General features: G+C 36.7%; 1 protein-coding gene across 6 annotated transcripts in view; it reads right to left on the reverse strand.

Annotated features, from left to right (window-relative positions):
- The window catches only part of ATP8B4 (ATPase phospholipid transporting 8B4 (putative)), a 211,004-nt gene that overhangs the window by 179,959 nt on the left and 9,371 nt on the right, over window positions 1-21,674 (reverse strand). For all 6 annotated transcript variants that reach the window (XM_074366090.1, XM_074366091.1, XM_074366093.1 and 3 more), the window contains one exon: window positions 15,522-15,590. In XM_074366090.1, the coding sequence (XP_074222191.1) occupies window positions 15,522-15,549 (28 nt within the window). In that variant the 5' untranslated portion in view covers window positions 15,550-15,590. The remainder of the gene's footprint in view (window positions 1-15,521; window positions 15,591-21,674) is intronic.

Consider the following 21,674-nt stretch of genomic DNA (forward strand, 5'->3'; position numbering starts at 1 on the left):
AGGTGAAAAGTAACTTGGAAGCACGTATTAGGGATGAGGAAAGGAAGAGCAAGAGGAAAGCAAAAAGAAGGGAAGCTGGAGGTAAAAGGGAGATGAAGATGAGGAGATGAGGGGAAGGAAGGAAGATAGGAACATGTCTTACCACCTGCTCCCCCTATACACCAGGCACCATGAATTATAAGACCTGACTATTTTTCCATGAAAGTCCAAGAGGTATCTAAATGTCTCTTTAGCACCTGTGGCTCAACTTCCATGTATGACGTTTGCCTCTGAGGACAGCTCCTGACCAATGACACCATGTCTCTGACTATGCCTGGTAGCCAAAAATCCTACCATTTACAGAGTGTTTATGTTTGATATCCCCCAATGGCTTCCTTCTTTACCATCTAATAAAGTCAGTTCCCCATGTAGAACTCTGAAATTGAGAACCCTCCAGGAAGCAGCCTCTCAACCAACCAACCCCTGAAAGAAAGATTTCAAACTCTGGCTATAAAAGCACCATCCTCTCTTTCTTGCTGATTCCCCAAAAAAGAGCAAAAATACCAAAGTCTAAAATGGAATTCTGGAGGGCAAAGAGATTTAAAAGCTTTAAAAAGCTAGATGATTTGTTTATTCATCCCTACCTTAACCCAGGCATAGTAAAACTGCTGACAGGAAAACAATGGATATTATTGGGAAGGTGGGGGTGGGGGGCTCTTTTCTGCATGGCAAAAGTTAACCCGGCCCACTGGCATCCTGCATGTAATTTACAGATCAACTTGAGATGTAAATCAAAAATCAGATATACTAATTTGTACATTAATTGGCTTTAGTTTAGATCATATACATTCAAATGATGATTAGTTTCAAATTTCACATTTATATGAAGCACATCCAACTATAGACTTCTATAGTTTTGTAATGGATTTTATTCACTCCAAACACCAGAGTCTTGAATTGTGTACAGTCAGTGTCTCCATGTAACCACCCTCATCAAGGACTGAGAATAGCCCTTTCCTTAAGAGGTCAAAGGAGTAATTAATCTCTGTGCTGGGAAAGTCTGGATCTTTTTCTGGGTGTCCACATTGCTCTTGTCCCATGAGACCTTGTTAGAGCCAGGAAGTCCTCCCCTCTTTTGGCTTCTAAATTCTTCTCATTAAGTCTTCTTCTCTGCTTCTGTACCTCTAGTAAGTAACGTCTTTCTGGACTGAGTCTTCATGGATAAATTCTGGCAGATTTCCAATCCTTTCACTAAGCTCTACAAAATTCTGGCTTGGTTCTAAGTCCCTACAGTTTTCTGCCTTTAACCTAACTATCTAGGCCTGAACTGTCTTTGCAAGAATTGACATTCTTCCATGTACTATAACAGTGTGTGAGGGGATATAAACTCCTCTTGGCAGTAAGTCACATCCTGCAAGTAGAGGAAACTGAAAACAAATCCCCCATAAACAACGCCCACTGAAAATTGCTCAGAGGTTCAAATGACTTAATGCCTGATATTTCATAGGCATCCCTCCAGATGTGGGAAGAAGGAAAGGAAAGTGCATGCCAAGGGATTTACGATTTACCAGGGTAAGCTCATTCCTGCACAACTGGTATCATTAAATGTGTCTGGTTCCCAAAAGAAGTAAAGTGACACACGAGGATATATAAAATATAGTAAGTCGGCGTATGGTCACAGTGGAATAAATGAGCTTCCAGTTCAAGACAGCATGTCCTTCTTCCTCTCTTCCCTCTCAGGTCCCACTGAAGTGACAGAAACTATTTTTTTTAATATAAACATAACTGTGTTGAAAAACAAGAATAGGGGCTAGCAGAGGCTCATAAATTTTAAAGAAAGTCTAGAAAATAAAACAGAAATCAGATGGGATCAAGTTGACAAAAAAAAAAAAAAAAAAAGACAAAATCTAGCCAAAAGATTAAGAAGAGTGGTTTTCCCAATGCAGCCCCAGAGAGGTTCCAAATTCAGTCAGTAGATAAAAAGATTGAGACTGCATTGTAGATAAGGTGACAGTTCCAGTTACAACTGCTGCCTTGGCAAAGTACGGTGGACTTTTACTTTCAAAAGTGTCCCAGTATGGAGTATAAATTACCTGATGACCTTAGTTTTGGAGCATTACCAAAATAATGAAGTGAAGAGAGTAGGCAGCATGCCTAGGGAAGAAACCAAGAGTGGGTGTTCCTGCCTAGGAGAGAAGCAGCTCTGAACCTCCACAGCAGACTCAGGCCCTGGTAAAGCCTGCCTTCCTGAGACAACTGTGGGGTTTGCCAGATGACCTGACTAACCCACAGTGCTTTGGACTGAATGTCTGTGCTCCTCCCAAATTCATATGTTGAGGATTAATCCCCAGTGTGATGATACTTGAAAGACTTTGGAAGGTAATTAGGTCATGAGGGTGGAGCCCCATTGAATGGGATTAATGCCCATACAAAAGAGGCCCCTCAGGTCTCCCCTGCCCCCTCCATCATGTGATGACACGGTAGAAAGCTCACTGTTTATGAACCAGGAAGCAGGCCCTCACCAGGCCCAAATCTGCTGATGCCTTGATCTTGGACTTCCCAGCCTCCAGAGCTGTGAGAAATAAATTTATGTTGTTTACAAGCCACCCAATCTTTGTACTCTGTTATAGCAACCAGGATGGACTAAGACACACAGAAAAACCTCTCTGTGAGCTGGCTACATCACTGGCCCTCCTATTTAAAGGAGAGGTCTTACAGTCTGCACTAATCCATCTAGTCCTTCATTTGTAAATATAAACCAGCCACCATAAGTCACCAGACATCTGAGGGAAAACTAGAGCGTGAAAGAGAAGGATCCAAAGAGAAGGCTGAAAACTGGTGGGGGAAAAAGGGTTGTTTTTCTTTTTTATTCAAATTAATACCTTGAAGATATTCAAGAAGACATGGCATCCATGAAATAAGAACAAGCTGATAGGAACAAGGAAAACAGAAAACAAGAAAAATCTCCTGGAAATTAAAAATATTTACTGGACACACTATGCAGTAGGATAGACAGAATGAAAAGTAAGGTTGAATACATTTCTTAAAATACATATGAAAATGACAAAAATGAGGAAATGTGAATGGAATGCTTAGGAGAAAGGAGCATAAGCAATGCATGGGAGGAAATAATCAAATGAACAGAAGAAAATCTTCCTGCACCAGAGAAAGCCATAACTCTTCAAAGTGAAAGGGCTGTGAAGTGCCAATCAGGATGAATGAAAACGGACCCACAGACCTTTATAAAACTTGGAGTTCTAAAAACAAAGAGAAAGTATTTTAAAACTTCCAGAGGGGGAAAAAATGTTTAGCCTCAGGGACACAAGAATTAGACCAACATGAAATATCTCATCAGCAACAAGTATGATAGAAAACACTGGAGTGATACGTTCCAATTTTAAGGAACAATGATTTTGAACCTAGAATTCTATACCCAGCCAAATAATCAGTCAAGCGCAAAGGGGCTATAAAAACATCATCAAACATGCCAGAGTATTTACACACAGAACAGTCTCCAAAATAACTACTCAAGAATGTACAACAGCAAAATGACTTAAATTTTAAAAGTGGAAGAAAATACAGAAGGATGGTGATCAACAAGAATCCACAATGAAAATTAAAATGCCTGACGTGACAACCCACACACCTGTTCCAGTGGACCATCAATTTTACAGAAAAACGGAAGGCCTGTCTAGTGCTATTTCATAGTTGTAAGGTAAAAATTAACAATTTTCTTAGGAAAAGCACAATTATGTATTCATTTGGACTCCAACGATAATTTCTCTAAGAAGTCTTCATCAAGTGGTCATTGTTTGCTATAAAGAACATGAGTTTTTTAGAGCTGTGTTTTTTAACAACCCTAGCACTGATCATCCCATTTCTGAGGGCCCAATGAGAGAGCCTCTGTACTCAGTCTTTGCTGAGCAGATTTAAGTTCACAAATACGTTTTAGGATATTTAAAAGAATAAATGAACTACATGTCTTTCGAGCAATCATCCTAATTATTGTTTCTCTCAGCTGCACTTGTGCTAAATGACTATAACCTTGAGACTGAACTTCCTAGAAAATGCATGGAGAGCTGCTGTGCTATGCTGCTGGCTGCGTACAGATCCATAAGACAGAAAAGCAGCCTTTCTTCTGTGCCAGTGGAGATGCTTAACGAACATGTGCTTGGATAGGAAGCCACCCTTCACCATTTCAGTGAGCCAAGAAAATAGCCATCAGCAGGGGCAGAATTATCATTGTTTTCAATCTGCTCCAGAATACAGAAAAATAGGTAATTAAGCTTTCAAAGCCCGACTCCACATAGGGTGATGGAAATAGCCTTCTCTCCCCAAAACTTCCCAAACATTCCTAAACCATTCCTCAAAAGGCCAAAATAATTTGATGTCTGCCTCAAACAAATAAAATATCAATGAATCATTTATGGAATGTTTATCTTTGAGCCATGTGCTTCCTGTTACATAATCCAAGATAACTAAATGAGGGCCTCATTTATTTTATGAAGTGTATATTTACAAATCAGTTAAATGTTAGGGAACATTTACCAAAAAGAATAAGCTGAGTTTCAGGGTATGACCTGGAGTGGAGCTGACCACCTCCCTCCCTGAAAGCATTATCTGATAGGGCTGACAGTTTGTTTGAGCCACTCTCGGTTTCAGACAATGAAACCATATCCACTTACATGTGCAGGTGCTTGTCTTTCCTTTTGAAAGGAGAAGATGCATTTTAAAATATCCAAAAGGGTTATCAGATCACTAAGACACAAGTTGAAAAGACGGAGGGACATAACACTACTCTGCTGGGAATTTTTAACTGCAACCAAGACTCACAGACATAGAACACAAACTTATGGTTACCAGGGGGGGAAATGGCAGGGGGGATAAGTTGGGGATCAAGGATTTGCAGGTTCCAACTGCTATATATAAAATAGATAAACAGCAAGGTTCTCCTGCATAGCACAGGGACCTATATTCAATACTTTGTAATAGCCTATAATGAAAAAAGAATATGAAAAGGAATATATAAGTACAACTGAATCACTATTTTGCACACCAGAAATTAACACATTATAAACTGACTATATTTCAATTAAAAAAAAAAAGTTGTTCCCATGTCAGCAAGACTTTTAGCCCCATAAAAATGAGTTTGATGAAGGAGCCCTCATACAAGAAAAGAGGCAGGATCATGAAGCAAGAGGCCAGAGATCTCCTTCCACTAAACCATCTGTGCAAGCACATTTTAACTCATGACCTCTCCTTACCTCTGCCTCCTCAGTAAAATAATGACACTTTGTGTTCCCATCATTAAGTGAGAAAATGTATGGAAAGCATTTTGTAAACAGAAAAATGCTTGAAAATACTTTAATGAAAAAAGTGGCAAATAAGAAGTGAAATAAGGAAATCATCTAAGCTTGCATAGTCAACCTTAAAGTCACTATTATTATTTCTGAAGAGGTCCTGAATAATTTTCTGAATATTTTCAGTAGAAATTGGCAAATGCCCATTGATTCTAGTCTAAAGTCCTTGAAAACAACACCCAGCTCCTAAATTGTGCTCTTCTCCCTCATAACATAATACATTATATTATCCAGCTTCCACTTCCAGAAGACAGAAGACAGGTCAGTTACATCTTTTTTGATTAGTTTGTCTCTAAACAATGCATAATATCTTAGTGTTTAAGACTAGTTAGTGAAAGCAGCAACTCTGTTAACAAGACCAAGAGTAAGGACAAGATTTAGGAGACTTCCATTGAGCCCGTGAGTGATCACAGCAACCGTGAGTCCACAATTAATTCTTCAGTTAACTCCAGAGAATTTCGTCCTTCACCAAATGTGGTTCAGGAGGCAGCCTTCAGGCAATTGGCTTTAGCTCCCCAAAATCGTGAGATGATGAAGCACCATGGAGAATTTAGGCATCTTTGTATAAAACTGTGATGGTATGGATTAATATTTCCTTAGTAAGCCTGGTCCCAATCCAGAAGCAGAAGAATGTCTCCAAACATGGAGCATCATTTGGGGTTTGGAGTTGTTGGTTTTTTGGGTTGAATCAGAAATCTCAGAAAAATTCCCTCAAGCCAAATAGTAATTTAAGCTTTTTCCTTTCTTAATTTTCTTTCATTTTTCACAATCCGGTCTGGGTGCTTGGGAGCCAAAGCAATTCATTAAAGACATGAGGAAAGAACAATGAGTAGGGAGAGCTTTAAAGAAAAGAGTCCACCAGCTTCCAAGATTTCCTGATTTGACTCCAAACGCACATTCTAATATAACTGAAAAATATGTGTCCCAAGTCGGAGTTTCCTACTGAAACCCAGGGGTGACCTGCAGCTGCTGGGATTTATTGACATTTAAGCAGCAAACTAAAGAGAATTGAGGGAAAAAAAAATCTTCCCACAATTTTTTAAAATTCTTCTCCTCAGAAAATAGCTTGGAAACAGAGTTAGGGGAGTCAAATAAATACTAAAGGGCCTTGGGTTTGTTTTCCTCTTAGCTGAGCCAATTTGTTCATCAGGTCCAGACATTTGGAAAATGTGATTTATTAGGAGCTTTGTTCCTCTTGTGGCTTACCATAGCTACACAAAGGAATATTAAAAAAATGTTACAGATTCATTCTTCTTCCAGCATATATGAATTATATACATAACAAGTGAAATCAATAAAATCATATGAACCATCACCATGTAGTTTTCTGTAAGTACAGATTCACAACTGGAGATTTAAGACTTACTGTAATATAATGAAAATAGTAACAGTTAACATTTATTGAAAACTTGTTAAAAGTTAGATACTATATGAACTGTTGCACATGTATTATTTCATTAACCCTCAAAGCAATCTTAGTAGGCACGCACTATTATTAGCTCCACTTTACAAATAAGAAAGATAAAATCCTAGCAAGACTATGCAGTAGACTCATATTTCAAACCAAAACTACCTCCCTTGTAAAAGGAGCTTGGAAGAGATTCGAGGTCTCAGAAGACGGTAGGTGGTACCATGCAGGGATGTCGGGAAACTGTGAATTACTACATGCCTGTGTCCAGAGGTCATAGAGAGGGAGACCTCTCACATTCAACTCCAGTCCCAGTGGCCTCTTTGTTGTTACTGGAACACACCAGGCACACTACTACCTCAAAGCCTTTGCACTTGCTATTCCCTCTGCCTAGAATGCTTGTCCTCCAGATAACTACATGGCTCCCCCCTCCCACTTCTTGTAAATCTTTGCTCAACTATGGCTTTCTCAATTCAGCCTTCTCTGATTACCCTTTATAAAACTGCAGCCCCTCCAATATACAAGATAATTTATTTATTTGACTATCTTTTTCCCCCCTCCACCCCAACAAAAAAAAACTTATATGAATCTTCCATTTTTTTTAAATATGTTCATCCACAGCTATTTTCTTCTGTTTGGAACAGTGTCTGGCACATAATAGGTCTGGGTGCTTGGTTCAGTAAATATTTGTGAAATGGCTGGCTGGCTGACTGGATGGATGGATAAATGAATAAGTGAAAGAATGAATTACCAGACAAAGTTTGAATGATTATAAGACACCAGCACTACCACAGTGAAACAAGATCATTCCAGCCAAAATCATTGAAATATGAAACTTTTAACTGGTTTATTTATTGTATGAAGGTAGACTTTGAATTTGAGTTATTAAAATATTTTTCTTTAATCATGGTTTCCAGGGGCTTGGGGAGATGGAGGAAGGGAGGAACGAATAGATGGAGCACAAGGGATTTTTAGGGCAATGAAATTATTCTACATGATACTATAGTGGTGGCTATATGTCATTACGCATTTGTCAAAACCCATAGAATGTACAACATTAAGAGTGAACCCTAATGTAAACTATGGACTTTGGTTGATTTTTTTAAAGTATTTTTCTTTATAGAAAGTATCATGTTTGAAATTACCTCATAAGTTTTCAGATTTTATTCCACCATAAAAGAAAATCCAAATTTTAAAGTTAAGCCTAGAATTTTTAAAATGTTAATTTCTTTTAAATTAGGCATTTCTTTTTGAACAAATACTAAAAGCAACACTAGTTGAGAACTAGGTCCACCAAGGAATTATAAGTCAAGTAGCATTTACTAAAACTACTGAAAATAACAGTGACAGCTACCATTCATTAAATGCTTACCATGTGCCAGATACTGGCTCAAATACTGAATTAAAGGAGTGGTCTAAGGTGTGCGTCTGCGGAAGGGATATAAAAGCGTTTTTTAATTATAAATGATTGTAATTCTAGGGGTGAAGTTTTCCAATGAAACAATTTTTTTATGAAGCCAAAGTATGACTATTAGACTATTATACATTTGGGAATCATAAATAAAGAAATGGAGAATTAGAGCAATGTACTTGGAAATATGTTCTAAGTCCAATAAGTACATATGACACAGAACACTGTTCTGAGTATTATTTTATTCACTATAATGAGGCAGCTCAAGATTTATACTTGTGTATGTGTCACAGCTAAAGTTTAAAGCCATTCTAGCAGAAAAGACTAATACTGATTAACCATTATTTTCTTATTCAACTCAACTATTCATTTTGCTCATTCCTTAAAGATTTTCTTGATATTCTCAAACACTCATCTAACAATTATAGAATAATGATATTTAATGTAGCCTTCTGGTAAACTTATAAAACAGATTATTTTAAATGTGTTTGAGACTTCAGCTTCCCACTGTAATGGAGTACATGTCAGGACCAACCCATCTATTTGAGAACAGCCGGGTGAAATATACAAAACCGTTCAAAAGCACCCCCAACTAGCAAAATCAGTCAGAACTTCAAGGGCCAAGATACAGCAGAGCAGAGAAATATATTGAGGTAAATGTGATATTCTGTACACCTTTCCCTCAAGGCATTTGCTAATTCCTATCCTGCCCAGAGGTGAGACAAGACAGTAATTAGAATTGAGAGTTTAGCAGGGAAAAGTGGCCCTAGGTTTTCAGTTGACTTCTAAAGAGCTGGGTTCTAAGAGTGAGAACTAACAGAAACAGACTAGGCTTTCCTCATAAAGTCTGCAACCCAGCCTCAAAGAAGCTTGGCCTCTGATTGAATTAAAATGATCTGCTCTTTATCTAACTGCCTGCTAGAAGAAAGGTAAATTCTCTGGAAGGAGGATAACATCCAGATCCGCTACAGTTTTTTTAATATGTAATGTCTAGATTTCAATAGTAAATTAGCAAGTATAGTAGGGGACAATATCAAACTACTGAAAACCAGAGAAGGAAACAGAAAATAGAAATAGACTCACAGATGATCTAGATATTGGAACCATCAAACATGCACTTTAAAATAACTGTGATTAACATGTATATGAAAATAGATGACAAGATGGATAATTTCACTAAAGAACCAGAATATACATTTGAAAAAAAAAAGTAAGTGGACTGTCTTATTCATCTTATTCATCTTTTGTGTCACCAGCCCTCTGCCACAGGAAGAACCCAGTACCTGCTAAACAATATATGCTCCCCCCTCCAAAAAAAAAAAAAGCCAGAGAAGCAGGGATATTAACTTCAACTAAAGCACTGTCTCACTTGTAGGCACAGTAGATGCAGCACCTAAGGCCCACAATACTTTCAGAGAACACAAAAATGTTTAAATTTTCATTATTTTTAATTAGAAGAAAATTACTATAATAATGGATAATAATGAATCCAACCTGGATTTATATGTCTATATACCACACAATTATAAAATATAATTTTTAATATTTGGGGGATGAAGGGTCATGAAAGACAAAATGTGACCCTGGTCTGATTCTTCCATCCCACACCCCATAAACATTCTAACATACCCTGTGGAGTAACTCGCCCTGACTCCATAACCATCACGTTCTGGAATCAAGAGCAGCTTTAGCTAGTTTAAAGAAAGCCTCTAATTATCCACATCTTTCACTTCCCATGTTACCAAATTATTTGAAATCTAAATTAGATATTTTACACATGAATAACACTCTTCCTGATTGCTCTGCAGAAAAGCACTCATAGGCCTTAAAGTGATTCGTCCTTGGGCCTCCCACTCAAGCTTATACAGAAAGGGTGAATTACAAATAAAAAACGGAAATTAGATTTTAAGCATGTTTTCAATATTTGAGTCAATTAGCTAGAATTTTTCATCTTGAAGAACATGAGATTTATATGAATATGGAGATAATAAATAATAAACTATATATGTGGGAGAAAATTCTTATTTTCCAACAATACTCATGGTTGGCTTATTATATTTTCACATACATTATCAATGTCCCAAGCTTCCTAATGATGTTATGAAATTTTATATAAATGTAAGTGCACCTTTATTAAATGTTGCAGATATTAAATATCTCACTGAGGTAAAATATCACTTGTGCATGATTTTTCCCCTTGCCACCAACCCCAGGCTGATTAGAAGTTCTCTAGACTATGCTCCTCTGTCAAATATACTTGTAGTGATGTTTAGTAAACTGTCACTATCATTTCTACTGTAAACTTAACTTGTGAGGATATATGTATTTTATTAAATTGTAAAAAGTTACATGAAATCAAGAAAAAATTGGCACTACCCAGCATGTTGTAGGCACTCAAAAATGTTTGTTGACTGACTAAGTAAATGAATATTTTAGGCTGAAAAAGCTGTCCAGTCTATTACCAGATCTATAGGAACTGATATAACCTAAAGATGCATCATTCCCAATCATGACAACCCCTCAAGTCACGTGGGCATCATAACAAGTTCAAGAGAAAGAGGAAGAGGCTAGCCTCAGCTTTCTCTGCCAATCAGCACCACAGCAGATACAGACCCAGCCACGTGGCCAAAACATTTAGCCTCATTGCACGGCCATTTACAAGTGAGCTATTTATAGCTCATTAAAAATAGCTATGACTATCCATCTATAAAATGAAATTCTATATGAGGAAGATCAGCAAGTTGTATTCCTCATCACAACAGTAACAAGTAACTAATTTATTAATTGTTCATTAAAAAATAAATATTATCTACATAGTATTCGGGCCTAAAATGTTTAATCCAAGTTGATTTGAAAGCTGGACTGCACTTTTTCAAAATTCAATGTAATAAAAAACTATTCTAAATCTAAAAATAATAAGAAAAGGGATTAAAAACCAAACACAACATGTGACACTGACTGGATACTGTACTCACACCCACAAAAAAAAAAAGGAAAAAAAGAGCAGCTCTGAGATATAAGATGTTGTGGGGACAAATGGGGAAACTGAAAAAAGGAATGTATGTTACTTATTTACTAATGTTACATTTCTTGGATGTGGTGATGGTACTGTGGTTATTTAGGAGAATGTCCTTATTCTAAGATTCATGCTGAAGTAGTTAGGGGTAAAAGTCCTGATGTCTACAACTTACTTTCAAATGTTTCAACAATAACCAAGGTGTATGGGGGGAGTGTATGTTGAGGGTAGGTGGAAGAGAGGAAGCAACTGTGGCAAAATGATAACAACCGTAGAATTTTGGTAAAAGGTATTTGGTTGTTTATAATTCTTTCAATTTTTTGTAAAATTCAACATTTTCAAAATAAAAAGAGGAAAATATAAAAGAATAATGTTATAAAAGTTTAAAGACATAAGAGGTATTTATGATTATATTATTATGTTTTAAGAGCAAGTTTCAAAATAATGTACACCATAATTCCATTTGGGGATATATATTTGAATGAATATACACAAATGTGTTAACAGATGTCATTGATTAGAGCCCTTTAAATTGTACAACACAGGAGCCTTGAGTGGTTATCTCTGGATTGCCCAATTACAGTGACTTCTATGTTCTTATTTTCATTTATTTAAAAAATTGCTTATTTTATATACATATAGTATATATATACACACACACATATACATTCTCATATACATACAAATTACTTTAAAAGAATGAATCCAAGCTTATCAAAACTCTACAAAATAGATTCTGTTGGAAACCTGTCTCTGTCAAAACTGGTTAATCTAATGTTCCACTATTAAGATTATACCAGTGATTGGACATAAATAAATCATTTTATCTGAAAAAGAAAAAGTGATGACAGTAATCTAGACTCTTAGACTGGCACTGGGAATATGAAAGTATTTCCCCAGAGGGCATAACCTGTGGGTGAGAACTACACTGAGACAGATTTCAGCTCATTATGGGACTGAACGTTGCAATGAGTAAGTGCCCAACAAGGGAATGTACTGCACCATGAAATAATTGTCTATAAAAGTAGGTTAACTACCTGTCAGAGGTGTTATTAGAAGGAGGGACACAGCACTGGATATACTCTAATCCAGCCTTTGGTCCCTAAAATGCCCATGGTCAAAAATAAAGAAAACAGCAGTAATATATTGAATAGTCTTCTACTTAAGTAAAAACTAGATACTAGTCTGTCACTGACCAATGAGACCAAAGAGAAGGTAAAAACCCTCTGGTCAGGATCCTATATTTTTAAAAAACTGGAATACTATTATTACTGTTCAGCTAGACCAATTATTCAACCAAAAGTAATGTGTTTCTTGCCATCATGAACCCAATTATTTCTAACCATATGAACTTAGTTTTTTTTTAACATTTATTTTATTTTTATTTTTTGGAGGGGGGAGGTAATTAGATTTATTTAATTAATTATTATTATTTGTTGTAATGGAGGTCCTGGGGATTGAACCCAGGATCTCGTGCATGTTAGGCATGTACTCTACCACTTGAGCTATACCCTCCCCTCTATGAACTTAGTTTTAAGCGTCAGTGTATTCATACAATGGAATACTGCTTTAAAAGAAAAAATGAAGAACTGTTGATACATACAGCCATATGGATATATGACAGAAAACGTTATGCTGAATAAAAGAAGCAAGACAAGAGAATATATGCTATATAATTTCACTTATATTAGTTCCAAAACAGGCAAAACTAATCTGATAGAAATTAGAAGGTGGTTGTGTATAGTGCAGAGAGAACGAATAAAAAGAGGTACAAGGTACACCACATCAACAGAAGAACAAAAACCACATGATCATCTCAATAGATACAGAAAAAGCATTTGATAAAATTCAACATCTATTTATGATAAAACTCTTACCAAAGTGGGTATAGAGGAAACATATCTCAACATAATAAAAGCCATATATGACAAATCTACAGCCAGCACAATACTCAGAAGTGAAAATCTGAAAGCCTTCCCCCGCTAAAATGTGGAACAAGACAAGAATGCCCAATTTCACCACTTCTATTCAACATAGTTTTGGAAGTCCTAGCCATAGCAATCAGATAACAAAAAGAAATAAAAGGAATCCAAGTTGGAAGGGAAGAGGTAAAATTGTCACTATATGCAGATGGCATGATACTATATACAGAAAATCCTAAAGACTTCACACAAAAACTACTAGAGCTTATAAATGAGGTCAGCAGGATACTTAACATACAGAAATCTGTTAAATTTCTTTACACTAACAATGAAATATCAGAGAAGGAAAGTTAAAAAAAATCACTTTTAAAATTCATAAAAAACAAAAAATAAAATACTTAGGAATAAACCTGTCCAAGGAGGTAAAAGACTTATACACTGAGAACTATAAAACACTGATAAATGAAATTAAAGATAATTTAAATAAAGGGAAAGATATCCCATGCTCTTGGATTAGAAGAATAAATATTGCTAAAATGTCCATACTACCCAAAGCAATCTACAGATTTAATGTGACCCCTATCAAATTACCCAGGACATTTTTCACAGAACTAGAACTAATAATTCTAAAATTTTGTGTGAAATGACGAAAGACCCAGAATTGCCAAAACACTAATGAAAAAGAACAAAGCTGAACGTATAACCCTTCCAGACTTCAAACAATACTACAAAGCTACAGTAATTAATACAGTGTGCTACTAGCACAAAAATAGACATATGGATCAATGGAACAGAATAGGGAACCCAGAAATAAATCCACACACCTACAATCAATCTTCAGCAAAGGAGGCAAGAATATACAATGGAAAAAAGTGGTGTCTCTTTGGCACGTAGTGTTTGGAAAGCTGGATATCTGTGTGTAAATCAGTGAAGTTAGAACATTCCCTCACACCATACACAAAAATAAACTTAAAATGGCTTAAAGACTTAAATATGAGACAGGACACTATAAACCTCCTAGAAGAGAACATAGGCAAAACATTCTCTGACATAAATCATAGCACTGTTTTCCTAGATCACTCTACTAAGGCACTAGAAATAGAAGCGAAAATAAACAAATGGGACCAAATTAAACTTGTAAGAATTTGCACAGCAAAAGAAACTAAACAAAACAAAAAAGACAAGTCAACAAAAAGACTCCCTAAAGACTGGGAGAAAATATTTACAAACAATGTGACTGGCAAGGGCTTAACTTTCAGAATATGCAAATAGCTCATGCAATTTAATAACCAAAAAAAAAAAAAAAAAATCAAACAATCCAGTCAAAAAATGGGCAGAAGACCTAAACAGACATTTCCCCAATGAAGACATACAGATGGCCAATAGGTACATGAAAAAATGTTCAGTATTACTAATTATCAGAGAAACACAAATCAAAACTACAATGAGGTATCACCTCATACCAGTCAGAATGATCATCATTAAAAAGTTCACAAATGGTAAATGCTGGAGAGGGTGTGGAGGAAAGGGAACCCTCCTACACCATTGGTGGGAATGTAATTTGGTGCAGCTGATATGAGACATAGTATGGAAATTCCTTAAAAACTAAAAAATAGAGTCACCATATGATCCAGCAATCCCACTCTTGGTCATATATCCAAAGAAAACTCCAATTCGAAATGATACATGTACCCCAATGTTCATAGCAGCACTATTTACAATTATTTACAATGGCCAAGACATGGAAGCAACCTAAATGTCCACAGACAAATGACTGGATAAAGAAGATGTGATATACATATACAATGGAATATCACTCGGCTGTAAAAAGAATGAAATAATGCCATTTGCAGCAACATAGATGGACCTAGAGATTATCATAGGTGAAGTCAGTCAAACAGAGAAAGACAAATGTTATATATCACTAACATGTGGAATCTAATAAATGTCACAAATGAACTTATTTACAAAATCGAAGCAGACTCATAGACATGAAAAAAACTTATGGTTACCAAAGAGGAAAGGGGGTGAGTTTGGGATTAGCAGATGCAAACTACTATGTACAGAATAAACAACAAAGTCCTACTGTATAGCACAGGGGACTATATTCAATAGCTTGTAATAACCTATAATGAGAAAGAATATATATATGTAACTGAATCACTATGCTGTACACCAGAAACTAACACAACATTGTAAATCAACTATATTTAAAGTAAAAATAAATAAATAAAAAGTGAAAGAAAGGGGAACAAGGGAACTTTCAGGGGTAACAGAAATGTTCTGTCTCTTGCTTTGGGGTGGTAATTACATATGAGCATACAATTGTCAAAGCTCATCAAACTGAACACTTAAGATCTGTGTGTTTTTTGTTTACAAATTACACCTCCATAAAATTAAAATATTAAAAATCACATTTACTTACCAAGTGATTTCTTTTTACTGCAGAACATTATTGCACCTGGTTATTTTTCACCAGGCCTCCACAGTTGGCCTACATAAGATAAAAAAAAAAAAAAATAGGAAATGGATCCAACATTAGTACGAGATATGCTCATTAACCATAAATTTCCATCCTTTAACTTTCTTCCTAGTCAAATTAGATGACTAGGAAGTTATTAACATAATAAGGATTAACAGACTCCATTTATCAGACTTAAACCTAACAGATAAGAATAATTCTATACAAAAATATTTGTATTATACCAGCTATACAGAACAACTTAAGGGAAGCACAAGTGTGCCACTCAATTTGGCATTAAAATAGAGCCAAGTATTCTAATATATCCAACACTCTATGAATCAGAATATCTCAGGGCTGATACTCCAGTACCTGCCTTTTATTCAAGCACCGTGATTCCTTTCCACAGCCACAGCTGGGAACTACTGCTAAATTGTGGGAGGTACATGAAAGATGAAATTATTGGCCAGCTCTAGAGAAACAAAATGCAATTCAGAAATTTTTCTCCATCTAATCTCACATGTACAGTCTTTTCCAGGTAATTACAAAAAAGCCAGACTAATGGGTTAAAGACTTGGATGCAAAATGTGAAACCATAAAATATAAGACCTGAAATTCTTAGAAGGAAAAATAGGCAGTACAGTCTTTGACATCATTTCTGGTAATTTTTCTTTGGATCTGTAGCCTCAGGTGAGGGAAACAGAAGCAAAAATGGGGTTACATCAAACTAAAAAGCTTTTGCACAGTGAAAGAAACTATCAACAAAACAAAAAGGCCGCCTACTGCATAGAAGATATTTGCAAATGATATATCTGATAAGGAGTTAATATCCAAAACATACAAAGAACTCATACAATTCAACATCAAAAAAAAAAAAAAAACCTGATTAAAAAATGGTCAGAAAACCTGAACAGACATTGTTCCAAAGAAGGAATGCAGATGGCCAACACATACACGAAAAGATGCTCAACATCACTAATTAGCAGGGAAAATGCAAACCAAAACTGCCATGAGATACCACCTCACACCTGTCAGAATGGCTGTTATCAACAAGACAACAAATAACAAGTGTTGGTGAGGATGAAGAGAAAAGAGAACCCCTGTGACTTTGGTGGGAGTATAAATTGGCACAACTACTATCGAAAACATTATGGAGCTTCCTCAAAAAAGCAAAAATAGAAATACCATACAATCCAGCAATTCCACTTCTGGGTATTTTTCCAAATAAAACAAACACACTACTTCAAAAAGATATTTGCACCCCTATGTTCATCATGGCATTATTTACAACAGTCAAGATATGGAAGCAACCTAAGTGCCCACTGACAGATGAATGGATAAAAAAGACATGGTGTATATATAAAATGGAATGCTACTCAACCATAAAAAAGATTGAAATCTTGCCATTTTCCACCATATGGATGAGCCTATAGGGTATTATGCTAAGCAAAATAAAAGACAGAGATTACATGATTTCACATATATGTGGAATCTGAAAAACAAAACAAATGAACAAATATAACAAAACAGAAACAGACTCACAGATGCAGAGAACAGGTAGTTGCAGAGGGGAGGTGGGTGGGAGGATAAGTGAAATAGTTGAGGGAGATTAAGATGCAAACTTCCTAAACGTCCATCAACAGATGACTGGATAAAGAAGATGTGGTATATTTATACAATGGAATACTATTCAGCCATAAAAACCGACAACATAACACCATTTGCAGCAACATGGATGCTCCTGGAGAATGTCATTATAAGTGAAGTAAGCCAGAAAGAAAGAAAAATACCATATAAGATTGCTCATATGTGGAATCTAAACAAACAAACAAACAAACAAAGCATAAATACAAAACAGAAATAGACTCATAGACATAGAATACAAACTTGTGGTTGCCAAGGGGGTGGAGGGTGGGAAGGGATAGACTGGGATTTCAAAATTGTAGAATAGATAAACAAGATTATACTGTATAGCACAGGGAAACACATACAAGATCTTATGGTAGCTCACAGAGAAAAAAATGTGACAGTGAATATATATATGTTCATGTATAACTGAAAAATTATGCTCTACACTGGAATTTGACACAACATTGTAAAATGATTATAAATCAATAAAAAATGTTAAAAAAAAAAAAAAAAGATGCAAACTTCCAGTGGCAGAACAAATGAGTCATGGGGATGAAAGGTATAGCACAGGGTAAATGTCAACAATAATGTAATACCTGTGTATGGTGACAGATGGTAACTAGACTTACTATGGTGATCATTTTGAAACGTATAGAAATACTGAGTCACTATGTTGTGCACCAGGAACTAACATAGTGTTGTACATCAATTATACTTCAAAAAACAAGCAACAAATGCACAAAAGAGATCAAATCTGTGATTACCAGAGGCAAGGAGTAGAGGGAGAAGGAAGTGGATAAAGGTGATTAAAATGAACAAACTTCTAGTTAGAAGATAAAAAGTACTAGAGATGTAAGGTACAACTTGATTGATATAATTAAAACAGCTATGTGTTACATGAAAGTTGCTGAGAGAGTAAATCCTAAGAGTTCTCATCACAAGGAAAACTTTTTTTTTTATCCTATATGAGATGACGGATGTTCAGTAAACTTATCATGGTAATATGACGCAGGTCAAATCATCATGCTGTACATCCTAAACGTATACAGTGCTATATGTCAATTATATCTCAATACAACTGGGAGAAAAAGTAAAACAAAATTATTTAGCAATAAATAAATAATGTCACTGTTACCTTTCATTTTTTCTCTACATGTGGTCTAATTTCCTTCACATGATAAACTCTAACACAGGTTTAGAATGAATAAAGGGGCAAACAAGTAACTTCAACATTTAAAACTCAATAAACTGGAAAAGAACACAGCCACCTTCGCAAACACATGACAGGGTAGGCAGAGGTACTGAATGCATGCACTTTAGGTTAGAAAGAGAAATGACTTTTGTGCCTGCTCAAAGAAGTGGTGTAGCAAGCTGCAGTAAACACACCTAAAGAAGAAGCTGGTCAGTCATATGGAGATCAGAAAAGAGGAAGAGCAATGCTTATGGCTTAGTAGTTACAAGAAAGGAGGATCCAGAGCAAAGTCATCAACACCTACTGCTCCACCACAAACCTCTGGAGTCTAAAAAGCCTGAAACCATTGATACGTCTCCCTGTTGTGCCCCTAGATCTGTGGGTTTCCACCTACCACCCCCAGGAAAAGCAACAGCCTGCTGAAGGCACAGCCACTCCTAGAGTGTATCTGAAAAATAGGTCCAGCAACACTTCATAGGACCCACTGCTTTCCCAGGGACCAGTCATTAAAACTGATGAATCCAACTAGAAGATGGAGTTACTACTGCCAGGCTCTGCTAGAACCAGGAATAGGTCCTCAAATATAAGCCATCAATAATGCTTCTGTTCCTCTTCCCATGCCTTCTACCAACTGCCACCAGGGCTGCCTAAGACAATCCCTCCTCCTCCTTCCCTTCCTCACTGCTCCCACAACCCAGTACTAGGCAGTGGATGCCTCTAGACACACCTGCTGACCAATAACCCTTCCGCCTGCATTCCTCCTAACAGGTTCCCTGCTCCAGCCTTGGCCACCTATAGACTAGGGTTCACACTGAAGCCAGAGTCATCCTTATAAAAGTTAAATGGCATCAAGTCACACCCCTGCTTAAAACCCTCCCATCACCTCCCACTGGCCTTAGGAAAGAAAGATCAAATTCTAACAAGGTGTCTTGGACCCTCCACAACCTGGTCCCTGCTAATCTTTCTAGCCTGATTTCTCATCTCTCTCCTTACTGCCCCTATTCCTTGCACCCCCTCATGTCTATACTACAGAAATACTCAACTCAGCTTCTTTCCATTTGAGGGCCATAATCACATGCTCTTCCCTCTGCCTGTAACCATCTAGCCCTATGGCCAATCCCTGCACCTCACTAACTCATACTCATCTTTTCAATTATCAACTCATACATCACTTCCTCTAGGAGTCCTCCCCTGATCCCCCAAATTAGAGGTAAGAGTACCTACTATGTGCTCCCAGAGTCCAGAGCTTCCCTTTTTAGAGCCCCTGTCATTCTAGAATGTATTTGCCTATTATACTGGCTGTTTCCCCATTAGTCTTCAAACTCCAGTAGGGCAGAGAGCTGACCTGTCTGGTCCATAGTTGTATCTCCAGTATCTAATGTATGCCTGGGGTATGGCAGTGCTCAATAAACATTTGCTAAATGAAAGAATGATTGATGTTCTCAATTTCTATGAGGAATGGAGCAAGGGCTTCCAGATGCTAAAAGGCATGTCTCTTTATTCCAAGTTTGAGAGTGTCTTAGATCTTCCCAAGCTGGAGACCATCGTGGCTTTCTTGACTGCTTCCTCCTTCTGGCTGTTCCCCATCTTCTTCCTGTGCACCCCCACCTCCAGCCTAGGAAGAACCTCAAAGAATGAGAAGTATTTGGTTAACAACAGGAAGAGTGTTGCAGGCAAACTGAAGAGCATAAGAAAGAGGGGGGAAATTTGCAAATCTTGGGGTAGTAGGGGCAAGGGCAAGCACTATAAAAGAAGATGCACAATAAAAGATTTTTTTGGAAAAAACTTTCTGTGAGAAATAACATGGACAAAATTAGGTTTTTAATCCATAAATCACATTCTTTGCTCCAACAGTCACCACAACAGATACCAAATGGCAACATGGAAAAGGATGAATGGATTCTGTGACAATGACACCTGGATCTGGTGGCCTCATCTGGCCAGAGGGTTAAGGCTCATCAGCAAGTTCTAAGTCAACTTGTTAGGGCCTGAAAACTCTCCCTGGAGACTAAGTAATCATGTTCTGTTTTCAAGGGCTCAGAGTCCCTGGAGCAGGTGAAAGGAAGAATGATTCTTTAAGCAAGATGGCAAAAGGGACTCTACACTCTGACAGATGGCAATGAGAAGGTAGACAGAAGAAAGAAATTCAATCTCTCAGGAAGTTATTATGAGTACTGGCCACTGGCCAACCTTTTCCTTCTGTCTCCTTATTGCTTTACTAGACTGCTTTGAGGGATTAGTACTAACAGCCAGCCAGCACAAAGGATGAATTTAAATACATATTTGTGTACTATAAAGCTAACTAAAGAGAAAATATCCATGTAACTCCTTCCCTCTCTTATTTTAGATCTTTCTATAAGCACTTTTCATTGTAAAAGCTCCTAGACAATTAAACATAAAGCAATACTCCACTGCTTTTAATTTCTCTAACACCACCTTCCAAAGTGTCTTTGAAACCTTTTATTTTGAAGATAATAAATATATCCCTTATTAATTTTAACCATTTTTGCTTTTGTAGAAAATATCCTTTCATAATTAATCCAGAGTGATAGTATGTTATCCTTGTATGAATTAAACATTTCAAGTCTCTGTTTCCTCCAATCCAATCTTTCCATTGTAACAGCAGTAAACCAGGCATATTCAATGGAGGAGTCATACTAAGGCAGCAGATTCTACTGTAACTTTGAGGAAGTCAAATTTAGTCCTTCTATTGTTGCACATGATCAATTCGCCAAAATACCCCAGCTGACATTCACTCCACCTCTAAAGGATGTCAGAGTAAAGAAAAAGCCATCTTTCATTGAACTTTTGGATCAATGAAGGTCTAAGAAAACAGACTCAACAAAATCAGGTGATAAAAAAGGACTTGCTGAAATGAAATCTAGCTCTAGAAGTAGGATTTTGAAATTCAACCATTTGCAAGTGCTGAACCAAACATTATTTAAATGAAAACATTCCTCCTTTTTTGAAATTACCCTAAAGCAGAAGATCAATAGGTCTCAGCTTACACTTGCCTTCATCTTATACAAGGGATTAAAATGGTGGTTTTCTTGGGTGAAAGTCTTGGGGGTGGGGGAGCAGTTTGTAAGACAGCTCTGGAGAACGTAGGAAGAGAGAGAAAGTTAACCAAAATAATAGCAAAGTGCTTTATGTATATTAATTCATTTAAATTAGTACTTCTTGGGAAAAGATTGAAAGTGATGCCTGCATGAAGAACTTGGGTTTTTTACATTTCAAGTTCAGGTTTTGAATCTTGATCACAGAAAATAATTCTTCTAATGGGGAAAGTGGCAAAG

The sequence above is a fragment of the Camelus bactrianus genome, chromosome 6, assembly GCF_048773025.1.
Source record: "Camelus bactrianus isolate YW-2024 breed Bactrian camel chromosome 6, ASM4877302v1, whole genome shotgun sequence".
NCBI lineage: Eukaryota > Metazoa > Chordata > Mammalia > Artiodactyla > Camelidae > Camelus > Camelus bactrianus.